Source organism: Periplaneta americana, chromosome 1, assembly GCF_040183065.1.
Source record: "Periplaneta americana isolate PAMFEO1 chromosome 1, P.americana_PAMFEO1_priV1, whole genome shotgun sequence".
NCBI classification, from domain to species: domain Eukaryota; kingdom Metazoa; phylum Arthropoda; class Insecta; order Blattodea; family Blattidae; genus Periplaneta; species Periplaneta americana.
In genome coordinates this window covers 52,987,783-53,001,411 of record NC_091117.1, presented here as the reverse complement: position 1 = coordinate 53,001,411, position 13,629 = coordinate 52,987,783, and the positions used below count along the sequence as shown (strand labels likewise).

The following is a 13,629-nucleotide window of genomic DNA, read 5'->3' as shown; positions in this document are numbered from 1 at the left end:
CACCGTTAACACAGTCCTCTTTCCTCTCGTATTACAGATGTAAGAGTTCAACGAATGCAGATCTGTCTCACTACGCGAACCTCCCTCTCTGACTACAAGGTTGCAATGTGGTTGCAGCGTTCAGTTTCTTCAAATCATTGATTTTTAAATTAAATTTACACGAAAACCGTCCACGTTATTAAAATACGCCAGAGGGATAAATTATTCTTTATTAGGTTTCCTATCGATATGGACAAAATCACGTTCCTACTCGCAATAGTTATCGAATAAGGGGGTGTTAAACATTAGGGAAAAACTTTTTTTTTCTGAAAAAACTATGGACTTTTCACCAATATGGTATAACACTTTTTTGTTATATACAACATGAGCTATTTGCTCTGAAAATCTGCTGGGTTATTTCACTTCCATCCTGTATGTTAAAACAACAGCGAAAGTGGGCAGCCTTGTCTGATCCATTGTTTACCTCTGTTGATGTTTAACCAGTACAGTTTCCTTTGTCTGTTCGGATTTAAAACATGGATGATAGCAAATTAAATAATAAATATTCATTTGAATATCATCTGGAAGAAGACAGCATGGAAACCCACAACCTACATGGTATAACCACAGTCTACTATATACAGTCACGAAGCTCGAGTTTTGAGGGTGCTAGAAACAATAGACTGTGACGGTACTATTTTGCATTGCCTGTAATGAGGCGATATTAGCGACCCTAGTGGTGAGCAACTACCTAATGTTTGCATATTTACTACGTATTGAGATTCGCGACTGTATATACTAGATTGTGGTATAACGGACAAGCAAGATGATTATTTGCATCATGACATTTGGAAAATAGGACTGTATTTTTTGGTTGAAGAAACCTATTAGATCACATAAATACTCCTGTAAATATAATAATATAACTGGTATTGTTATTTTCGTGTATTTTAATTAAGCTTCGTGAGGTACAACTGGAATGAACTAGAGTCGGTTCTAACATGGATCGGACTTGAACTGGAATAGAACTGGACTGAACTAGACAAAGCAAGCAGCTGTAAAGCGATATATATCTGATGAGTGATGATTGTTCATTACTGACGAAATTCTTGTTTAGTGCTGCACATAATAAATGGTCATGAATTATACTTCGAACTTGCGTTAGTTAGTACCCGCCTGACATTCAGTATTGAGATGTATACAATGCTAATCTAAATAGCCTCTACTCACTAGTCAAAACATTGCGCTATCATTTTGCATTTTTGTTAAGTTTATTTATACAAGCTTTACATTCGGTCCCCAACTGTATTAAACATTATTATAATTGGACACTTTAAAGTAGAAAGGTGCAAAGTGCCAAAATCATAGAAAACGAAATTATTATGCAGAAAAGTGCAATGTGTCTAGGAGGATGATGTATGAAAGAGGCTACATCCAGTTATGTTTCTTAAGCGAGATATTTAGATGTTACGTTGCCAGCACCATGCAGTTTCAGACGGTAAGCACCCTATGAGCTGCATCATAGAATGCAATGGATCTTCAACAGGTCATGTTCGTGCCCAAACTTACACACAAGCGAAATATTTTACAGATGTCAGCTTTCACGTTATAACTTTGGAGTTTGTGCATGTGACACAATGCAGTTTTACATGTGTATGTGGGATGAAAGCATCGCGAGTAGAGGTGCCAATGAGATTGCCTCATGTGTACTAAAACTGATGAATATGGACATAACAAACAAGAAGAATCTGATAACTGTGCAGTTGAAAACAAAAATCGTGTAATGGTTTTCATGTGTCTCTTTTTAGTTGCCATAGGTTTATTTGAGCACATAGAACAACGTTTCCTTCTTAGCGGCCACAGTTTCTTGCAATGCGATTCTGATTTCGCTTTGATTGAAAAACAACAGAAAGTGACAAAAGCCTTCATTCCTAGTGACCTGCTTAAAATCGTACAAGACTATAAAGTTGTAAAACCATTTCAAACCGTTTCAATGCTAGAGTCATATTTCCTTAATATGCAAGATGTTGCTGATCAACTTATTTCCATCAAGAACTTGAATATTTCTAAGGCATGTTGCATTCAGTATGATGTTAGTAAAGCAGGGTCCACACCTGTGGAGTAACGGTTCGCACGTCTGGCCGCGAAACCAGGTGGCCCGGGTTCGATTCCCGGTCGAGGCAAGTTACCTGGTTGAGGTTTTTTCCGGGGTTTTCCCTCAACCCAGCAAATGCTGGGTAACTTTCAGTGTTGGACCCCGGACTCATTTCACCGGCATTATCACTTTCATCTCATTCAGACGCTAAATAACCTAAGATGTTGACAAAGCGTCGTAAAATAACCTGCTAAAATAAAGTAAAGCAGGTGATGTTTCTGTGAAATAGTCCCATGATAATGAAGCAGTGCATACCATTAAAGTGCTTAAAAAGGAAAAAAAAAAAAAAAAACATGAAAGATGTGCAGTCAGCATTGTTTCAAGTTAAAGCATAAAATAGGAAAATTACTGAAGAAAAGGTCTTCAACTGGACTCCCCCGGAAAAAAAGAGAAGAGGAAGGCCAATGAAAAAGTGGAGCAAGGAGGTTCAGGAGGATATGGTCTGCAGGGTCTACAAATGGGCGATTGGCAAAACCGGAGTACCTGGAAGTTGAGAAGCGGGAGACGGCGACAGCCGTAAAATTACTCGCAATATATACATACATACTGAAGAAAAGAAGGGGGATCTACTAGCAATGACTCCCTATCTTCCAAATAAGGAGCATAGGCAGTTCTACAGGCAGATCTGTGAGTAAAAATTGCTCCAGAATTAGAAAAAATAGGTATTGGACTTTGCACCTGCAACTGTACCCATTACTTAACTCTTTTCACAATCTGTGTTATATAATTAAATATGGAGAAATAATGTATTTTACATACCACTATTATTAATGAGTAAACACTGTACTATTGCTGTTTTCTGTCAGTAAAAAAAAAAACATGACACAAATATGTGTACAATTATTCTTATAGCTACATTTTTTTATCTTATCTCCAATGTTTCATTTTGGCACTTTGCACCCTTCTACTTTAAAGTATCCAATTATTATCCTCAATTTTTCTGGTATTTATTTTACGTTCTATTTGTATTTATTTACCTATTTATTTATTTATCTATTCATGTATTTGTCTATTCATTTATTTATTCATTTATTTACGCATTTATTTATGTATTTACTTACTTATTTACTAATTAATTTACTTATTTATTTAATTAATTAATTAATTAATAACCAAAACCACGTTTTCAAATAATATTATACATAGTCACTTGAAACATCTAGGTCATTTCGCCTGTGCAGAATCTTTGGCTTTATCAGTAGACCGTGGAATTTGTGATTTTGTTTCTATTGTTATAATATGGCTTCTGTTCGTTATAACTGATTTCAGTTTTTAATGATTATGATAATGATGGTTAGGGCTATGATTAAGTTTCCAATCCGAAATTGCCTTTGTGACTAAGATAATGCGATGTACCGAATGATATTTCCGTGCAGGAATTCTGCGTTAAAGCCCGGACGAGAAGTTATGGCACCAGCGCGAGGGACGAATTTTAGTTTGTTTCCTTGGACTCGCCCTCACACTCAACTGGAGGGGTGTTGGGTTAGTTGGTTACTGGCATTCCGAGTGTTCAGATCGTTCTGCTACTACCGCTATTGCTAATACTGAAAACATTGTCCTTCTGAGCGCCCTCATTATGGCACTGTCTAAGGTGTGAAATCATAGAGTAGTTCATAATCAAGGACATGAAATAGCACACAATGTATGGAAATTCATGTCAGAAGAGGCTGTAAATGAAATACCAATTCCATTGAAAAGCGTGTGGTGTGTGCAAGAATACTGGCTGCGACTGGTATTTCAAAGCGAACCTTGGAAAGAATCAGGAAATAAGGGAAAAATATTGATGCAGGAACAGCAGATTCTTTCTCCAGTCCGGAAATATCACAGCCGAAGAAGAAGATTGTTGCAGCTGTAGACAGTTTTGATGAGGAAGTCATAAGACTCATCTATAATTTCTACGCTACGCATAAGCGGGGGCCAACTCTGTAATCGCTTCTTCCAAGAATGGATATCAGTGTATGATTAGTGAAGAAAGTAGAGAATAATTATATTGAATGTGAGCACGTGATGGACAGTATTTTTGAGAACATCTCCATAAACTTAGGGACGTCGGGTTCTAGCACAAATCAAACGTCTGATTCGGACGAAGAATAAGAATATAAAGATGAAATAGCGGGCGTAATTCCATTAAGTATCTTCGGACTCTTGAGTAGGAAAGTGGTGATATTAAGGTAAGACGAATGTTTTTAGAAAGAGATTAAACGGATATGCCTGCCGCTCTGAGCTTGAGAACCGTAACCCAAACAACCCCCACTCCTCTACCCTGCTGGCCGGCAATTTAAAACTTCGCGCAGGTTGATGCCATAACATCTCGTCTCAGCTCTACCATATGATGAAGGATGGGTGGAGGGAGAAAAATTCTCTCCGGCACCGGGATTCGAACCCGAGTTTTCAGCTCTACGTGCTGACGCTCTATCCACTAAGCCACACCGGATTCCAATTCCGATGCCGGATTGAATCCTCTCAGTTTAAGTTCTACGTCTTAGTTTCCCTCTAGTGGCCAACCCTCATGCACTGTGTAACAGATATGTGACAGTGGCACCATGTCCAACACACTAATGTGCAGAGGTGCACTCATTAAGAGTTACTAAGTGGCCGAGATCCGACGGAATAGCGCCGTCTTAAATCACTAAGTGATTATTTTACGCAAATCATATATTATTGCGATGTACCGAAATATATATGATATTTCCATGACACAGTTACTTTATTTACTTTCTATGGTTACACAGTAACTTTTTTTTTATCTAATACCAGATATTAACAAAATGGTATTGACAAACTAAGGAATTGTTCAAAATTGGGACCGCCATTGTTGACACACGAAGTATAACGTCGTATGATTGAACGACGAATTCTTCAAAGGTCGTCGATAGTAAGAATAATTCAAACTAATTCTTCTGCTCTGTCGATGGGGGTTTCATAAACAATTGATTTAATATGACCCCAAACACAAAAATCAACTGTAGTAATATCTGAGGAAGTAAATCCCGAAAAGACAAAGTGTATGATTATGTCTCGTGACGAGAATATTGTAAACGTTGTTCTATGTGCTCAAATAAACCCATGGCAACTAAAAAGAGACACATGAAAACCATTACACGATTTTTGTTTTCAAAATGGAAATATATAAATTGCAAATTTATCCTTTGAAGAGGTGGAAAAATTCAAATACCTGGCAGCAACAGTAACAAATATAAATGATACTCGGGAGGAAATTAAACACAGAATAAATATGGGAAATGCGTGTTATTATTCGGTTGAGAAGCTTCTGTTGTTTTTCAATCAAAGCGAAATCAGAATCGCATTGCAAGAAACGGTGGCCGCTAAGAAGGAAACGTTGTTCTATGTGCTCAAATAAACCTATGGCAACTAAAAAGAGATACATGAAAACCATTACACGATTTTCGTTTTCAAAATGGAAATATAGAAATTGGAAATTTATCCTTTGAAGAGGTGGAAAAATTCAAATGCCCGGCAGCAACAGTAACAAATATAAATGATACTCGGGAGGAAATTAAACACAGAATAAATATGGGAAATGCCTGTTATTATTCGGTTGAGAAGCTTTTATCATCCAGTCTGCTGTCAAAAAAACTGAAAGTTAGAATTTATAAAACAGTTATATTACCGGTTGTTCTTTATGGCTGTGAAACTTGAACTCTCACTTTGAGAGAGGAACATAGGTTAAGGGTGTTTGAGAATAAGGTGCTTAGGAAAATATTTGGTGTTAAGAGGGATGAAGTTACAGGAGATTGGAGAAAGTTACACAACGCAGAACTGCAGGCATTGTATTCTTCACCTGACATAATTAGGAACATTAAATCCAGACGTTTGAGATGGGCAGGGCATGTAGCACGTATGGGCGAATCCAGAAATGCATATAGAGTGTTAGTTGGGAGGCCGGAGGGAAAAAGACCTTTGGGAAGGCCGAGACGTAGATGGGAAGATAATATTAAACTGGATTTGAGGGAGGTGGGATATGATGACAGAGACTGGATTGATCTTGCTCAGGATAGGGACCTATGGCGGGCTTATGTGAACCTCCGGGTTTCTTAAAAGCCAGTAAGTAAGTAAGTAAGTAAGTAAGGAAGTAAGTAAGTAAGTAAGCAGGTAAGTAAGTTATATCATATGGAAGTTAGGAAACATTATCCGACATCATAACATGGTAAGTTGAAAATCACTGTTAAAGTTTCGATTGTTTCAAGCGGAGTTGTCTGGTGCTTACTGGCAACACTGTTCAGATAAGAAGTGTCGTGTCGTAGATTAATGGCATGTATAAATTCCATGTTCCTAATGGAGGGCTCGAGGTGAAATTCATCACACGTTGAATTTCGACGCTGAATAAGCTCTCTAGATGACAGTATCATTACATAAAATACTAATAAGAGATTGTCTACCACAGGTTTGGGTATCATCGACTTCGAATTCTGGCGTCCCATCTTTCGGCAAAATTGGGCGAGACTCGAACCTTACAAGACACTTTCCATTAAGCTCGAAAGGGAACGTCATCCGTTATGGTCGGACGCAGCCATAAAAAAAGAGGTTAGTCAGAAATCTAGAAAATAACTAGAGAAAGGCAGCCTTTGGGATCACCGATTTAATTAACTGTTCCTGATGGCAGTTAATCATGTAAGACGAAATATAAGAAAACTAAATTTTACAACGCTCGAAGGTAGCTTGTTGTTTTCATAAGACTTTAACGCTCTGCCGCCTTGCAAGTTAATGTATTTTCTTACTGCATGACATCACGTAGCTGCAGTAACTCAGTGAACAGATGTGGAAATGTTAAAGGAGAGGTCCCGAATTCGAGACTCGTATAACATTTTCCTGTTTATAATCGCTATTACGTATTTACATATGAATTGCTTCTCACATGTTTAAAATAATACAAGAAAATACATGTTTAATCTTTTCTTTATTTGAGCAAAATTATCTTAACATTGTTAGGTTATCGAAAATCACCCAACTTACATTGATTACACGTAAGTGGTGCTATCATTTTGAATTAAGTTCCGTTGGTCTTGCATTGAGCTCTTCGCAAGCAAATCCAAAGAAAATATTTTTTTTTCTTCGATTATCGAGGTCCATTGCTAGTGGAATTTCTGAAGAATGGACAAAATAATAATGTCCAGCGCTTTACGGACATTCTCGGGCATCTCAGACAAAACGTCAAGAGTAAACGTCCAGGTCTTTTGCCTTTTGACATGATGAGTGATTTTACTTCTAGGATTCACGCTGGTACATCAAAGGGGGACGAGTTTCGCGGTTAGACACTACCATTACTCCCTTGTAGCCCAGACTTCTCCAAGCGATATCCACATTTTGTGGAGAGTCGAAGAAAGGAAACGGTAAAAGTGCTGTTAAATATTTATTCACCTCCTGGCTACAGGGATTCAATGAATTCGGTATGCGTCACCTGATGTCACAAAAATAACTTTCACTTCGATCATAACTGGATCGTCAATGAGTTCTTATTTCAAGCAAGAGTATACACACTCTTGTGAACGAAATGACTCGTAGATACTGAATATAAAGACATCCAATCAATGATTTGAGAGAAATAACTGTACACAGACGGATAGACAAAATACATATTCAAAACCATTATTTAAATAGAGTGAATATTGAAAACCTAAGGCCGGTTCACAATAAACCGGGAACTGAAACGACAACGAAAACGGAAATAATGTTAAAATAAATGTATTTAAATGTCAGCATTTACAATAGTTAATTGTGAATGCTCACATTTAAATACATTTATTTTAACAATATTTCCGTTCTCGTTCTCGTTGTAGTTCCCGTTCCCGGTTTATTGTGAACCAGCCTTTATAGTTTTCTTCGTTATACTTCCAATAAATAAAAGTGATTCAAAAGCGCATCTCCTCTATATTAATAAAACATCCTTATAGAGTTATTATTAATTTATGTTGTTACGTTTGTGTAACGTGTTCCAGGCGAAGCGTCGCTTCGAGAAGTTCGGGAGCCAGTTTCTTTTATCCTCATTGAAGTTGCTGAAACAGATGCGCCCTAATGGCCTGTGGGGATATTACTCGTACCCCAACTGTTTTAACTACGTGCCTAATAACATGAAGCCCTTTTGTCCGAGACAGGTGTGCGTCGAGAACGATGAGTAAGTTACAATTGGATTCAGAAAAACACTGGCAATTGTAAGCCAAATAGCAATAAATATAACACATATTAAAATGGCGTTCAATTATATTCCGTTCATAACGAAATAAAAATACAGTCGTGTGTATGCCATTTTATTAATTATATATTCGATTAATCGAAGTTTTACGAGTAAAAATACGCTTGAGGTTATGGCTCGATAATGACGTAGTCTGTGCCGACCATGAAAACGTATCTCATGCGCGTGTTTCCGGAGTCGAGTTTAACGTTTTGTGGAATAATTTATATTTTTCATTGTAAAACTATTCCCTCCTCCCAGAAATATGTATTTCAGGGCGTCTTCTGGTAGAGAAATATAGATCCGTAGTTTTATATTCATTTTCGCATTTTTACGCGCGTGTTAACCAGTGAAGCAAGCCTGATATACTTCACCATTTACATCACTTTTAAGTGTCAAGCCACAAATGAAAAGTAGTCACTTAGATAATATTTATTTACGTTACTTACTTACTGGCTTTTAAGGAACCCGGAGGTTCATTGCCGCCCTCACATAAGCCCGCCATTGGTCCCTATCCTGAGCAAGATTAATTCAGTCTCTATCATCATATCCCACCTCCTCAAATCCATTTTAATATTATCTTCCCATCTACGTCTCGGTCTCCCCAAAGGTCTTTTCTCCTCTGGCCTCCCAACTAACACTCTTTATGCATTTCTGCATATTTACGTTACAAGTGCTAAAAAAGGACTTTTTAATTTGCGAGTAGAAATGTTTGCGAAACGAGCCACAGATCAGGTAGAGCAAACCCTACGAGCAAAATAAAATTATCTTCGACATGTGTGTCGTACACTATTTTTTAGATAACAGTTGGTCGCAGCTGGTATAGAGACAACTTCTCCGACTTCTCCACTGCTCTGTTTCTCGCTTTCTAATAGTCAACTTTTATCACATTAAGAGCAGACGATGGCGTAGGTCACAGGTTCGTGTGCTCTAAAATCTTTCATTATTACATTTAATTCTTGTCTCTTATAGTTATCCATAAATTAATTCCTGTAGCAATTTATTTAATTTATTGCATTTCTTAACCAATAACTGTCATTTTGAAACTAGGCCTGACATTGTTTCAATCGCTTTTTTTTATCGGTTGCGATTGCTGACGTGTGACATCTAGTGGGAAACAATTAGCAATCGATACAAACAGTTGAAAGTCGATGTTGAAAATATAGAATTTTTCAAAACTGACAGATTACTTTAATTATTCATACTTTCTACATTTTCTACTTAACATTTCTAGCACTGGCGTATTATACAAGAAATGGAATTTTTCATCATTATGACAACGAGTTTGTTTGTGACTGTTCTGATGTTCGTGCTATCAGTAAGCACTTGCCTGTAATTTTACTTGCACGATCGCTAGATATTAACCCAGCAGAGTATAGGTTGTGAGACTCTCTGAAGGAAAGAGTGATTTGAGCGATGATTTGAAGGACTCCATCCACACACTGGAAGATATAGCTAAGAGAACACGATCTCAGAGCTGTTGTGTACAGCATTGAAGAGAGGCTGTTACTTGTACAAGAACAACATCTATGATGAAGTTATGGAAGTGGGTTATGCTGCAAAAAATTCTATTTCTTGTGTAATATGCTAATATCAGAATTTTTAAGATTGTGTAGAAAATCAACAAAATATGAGCAGTTAAAATTACCTCTTAGTTTTGTAAAACTCCTATACTTTTCGCGTTAGTATTTAAAAGTACGTTTCACACCCTAATGTACAGTACAATATAATAGTCTTTTAACAGGCTTATCTAGCGATTAAAGATCTAATTTTAGGAATGGCTGTCTAAATAGTACATTATGCAACGAGCCTATAATGAAGGTAATTAAGAAGCGAGTATGGATATTTCATACGAGCTTCTTAATTACCATTATAGGCGAGTTTCATACGACTTTTTATGCTCGACCATATTTCTAACTTGATATTATTAATTTTCTTTGTATCTGACCTTGGCCAATGTCCCGTATGTTGTGAGATATGCGCAGACGCGAAAGTATTGATTTTTTCCGAGGAACAGATGTTCACATTGAACTTGCTAGGCCATAAGAACCTACAGAGATAACATTGAAATTAAATTAGATATTGAAAAACGAGATGACAAATTGAATTTATTTGAATATTATTTACAATTAACGCTAATTATTATAGTAACAGAACATAACCCTCTGCGACAGTATTGGATTTCCAGCCTTCGTGACTTTTCGCTAATTCTCTTTCGATTGCATATCCGAGAATAATCGATACTTGCGGTTTTATAACGGTAGAAAGCTGACCTGTCATTGGCTGAACAGTTGTAACCTGAGTCGTCATTGGCTGAAAGACCTGACCTTTAATGAGTAGGTGTACTTTAATGACATGCATTAAAGGTCTGCTACCAGGTGTATAATTACCAGACATCGGATTCTAGGGCAAATGCCTATTTTGTTTCTTTAGGAGAAAAGTAAAAATAATTATTAATATTTGTGTTTCATGGAAATTGAAAGGTATTCAAAGAGTTTTATAGTGCCCTAAAATGCCCTAAAACGGTTATTAGAGCCTAATTTGTTAATATTCGCCTAATAATGCCTAATTCACTATAAAGTTTCGCATTTTACTCTTACTTTTTATAATTTATACATGCATTCACTGCGAAATTTAAATGGAAAGTTTGCTTCACACCAGCCATGAAACCATTGATAAAGGAAACAAAATGTTTTGAATCTCACGACACTCGCAATAGATTTCACCGAATTTAACATGTTTGGAGGCATAAATGCCGACAAAGAACCAACCTTAGTTTTGAAGCAGGCAACAATCACAACATGTGCTGCTACCGATTCAGAGATATACTATACTATAAAAATGACTGTTTTCGGTCTGAAACGATTAGCTGTACTGCCCTTCAGAGTGTCATAAAATCACAATTTTTGGAGAAAGAGTGTTTTTGAAATATTTATGAAAAGTCGTAAAACTGCGAATTAGTAGGGTAAACCGTTACAAAATATTTAAAAGAATGGCCCTCCTAGTGTTAACACTACCAGGAAATGCAACAATAAGTGGAACTTTGTATTCTTGTCCAATTGAATCTCAATAACAACGGTTCATTTGAATGCTCGTTAACAGTTGCTCTTTCCCTCACCTTATTTGTGTTGAGAAGTTTTGAGCGGTAGGACGTTTTCCTGTGAAGTTTAACGTGATAATGCCGAAAAATATAAGTGCAAAATCTACATTGATCCGGCAATGGCTAACAGAATATTCAGAATTCACTTATGATGGAAAAATAATATTCTGCAAGATTTGTAGCAAACAGGTATGTAACAATAGTTGAAATATATAAATTCTATTAATTTTAATGAGTAGGCCTATAATATTTATACATTGACTGAGCTATCCTGACGTATAATTCTTTTTAAGACCACTACACTTTAACCTTTTAAATTCCGATAGTTAAAGTATTTGCAGGTCATTAAAATTTTGATTGTTCGAACCCACTAACTTTGTGATAGAAATACGGCAATACAACAATTAGGATTTTATTTTAATTCAGTTTACTTTACATTTTTAGATTTCGCAAGAAAAGAAGTGCCACCTAAAGCAGCATGTGCAAGGAGCGGCTCATAACGCTAAAGCTCAGCAGAAAAATCAACTGCAACAAACTTTACTAACACAGCCTACTTCATCCAATCTCAGCAGCAATTTCTATGCTGATTTAACCAGAGCGTTTGTTGCTGCTAACATTCCCTGGAATGCAATTGAAAATCCGGTTTTAAGACAGTTTTTACAAAAATACTGCAAACAAAATATGCCATCTGAGTCGACCCTAAGAAAAAATTACTTAGACAGAATATACAATGAAACTTTAGCTTCCATTCGGGAGGATATAGGTGATTCTTACATATGGATCTCTGTGGATGAAACCTCAGATCCTATGAATAGGTATATAGCAAATATGGCAGTAGGAAAACTTAGTCCTGATGGACCTTCGATTCCACACCTCGTATGTGTTAAGGAACTTTCGAAAGTGAATAGCCAAGCCATTGCTTATTTTGTAAATAAAGGCCTACAGCCTTTATACTCAGGTAATATAGACGATTCTAAAGTTCTGTTGTTTTGTACTGATGCTGCCTCATACATGGTTGCTGCAGCTCCACTTCTTAAAACATTTTATCCTAACCTCACGCATGTAACCTGTCTAGCACATGGCCTTCACAGGGTTTCTGAAACAATCCGGAATGAATTTCCTCTTGTCAATTCGTTTATTTCTAACACAAAAAAATGTTTTTGTAAAGCCCCATCCAGGATTTCAATATTCAGAGAGAACTTTCCAGATATCCCACTCCCACCTCAGCCGGTTGTTACACGATGGGGAACCTGGATTCAGTCAGTGGTGTATTTTAAAGAAGTGGTCACAGTTATTGATAAATTACCTGAAACTGATAGTGCAGCGTGTGTGAAAGCAGTGAAAGATTGTCTGAATGACTCACGAGTGAAAAACGATATTGCCTACATAACACCAAACCTGCAAGCATTGAACAATTAGAACGTGAAAAACAATCTCTTTGTAGCCAAATAGCAATAGTAAAGGAAGCTCAAGTGAACATACATTCTGCTTTGGGCGAAACTGGGAAAAAAGTTAAAAATAAGTGGGACAACGTATTAAATAAGAATGTAGGATTTTCATTGTTGGAAAAAGTATCAAGAGTGATATCGGGGGAAAGTGTAAATGTTCCAGTAAGTATTGATGTTTCTATTGTACCTAATTTAAAATTTGCGCCTCTCACATCAGTTTCGGTTGAAAGAAGTTTTTCTGCTTTCAAAATGATTCTCAGTGACAAAAGGCAAAGGTTAACTGTGGAGAATTTAGAAAAAATTCTGGTGGTGTACTGTGAAGATAATTATAATAAAGTCTGAGCATGGAACTGAATTTCAATAACTTAAAATGAGTAATCTTGATATCAATAATCATTATTTCATTAGTTTCAATATATTAAATTTGTGCAGCTCTGTTTATGAATATAAAATAGTATTCTTTTTTAATGTTTAAACATACTTTTTTGTGCGTATTTTAGTGCATAACTAAAAATTTCAGTGAAAGAAATAAGTATGATACCTTGATGTGCCTAAAATGCCTATTTTCATTAAAATAGAGCCTAATTTTACAAATTTTGAGCTTATTTTAGGCGCCTAAAACTGCAATTTTTAGTGCCAAAAAATCCGATGTCTAAATTACTACATTTCGGCATGGTCGAGCATAAAATATATTAAATTTATATAATTTAGTGCAGTAGTGTCAGAGTTGTAAGTTCCGAAACCGGTTGTGGTGCTA

At 36.5% G+C, this 13,629-nt stretch overlaps 1 protein-coding gene across 1 annotated transcript in view; it reads left to right on the top strand.

Moving 5' to 3' along the window:
* The window catches only part of LOC138694581 (hyaluronidase A-like), an 83,648-nt gene that overhangs the window by 56,238 nt on the left and 13,781 nt on the right, over positions 1 to 13,629 (top strand). Inside the window, exons 3-4 of the mRNA XM_069818874.1 lie at positions 6,540 to 6,679; positions 8,092 to 8,267. Coding sequence (XP_069674975.1) covers positions 6,540 to 6,679; positions 8,092 to 8,267 — 316 coding nt within the window. The remainder of the gene's footprint in view (positions 1 to 6,539; positions 6,680 to 8,091; positions 8,268 to 13,629) is intronic.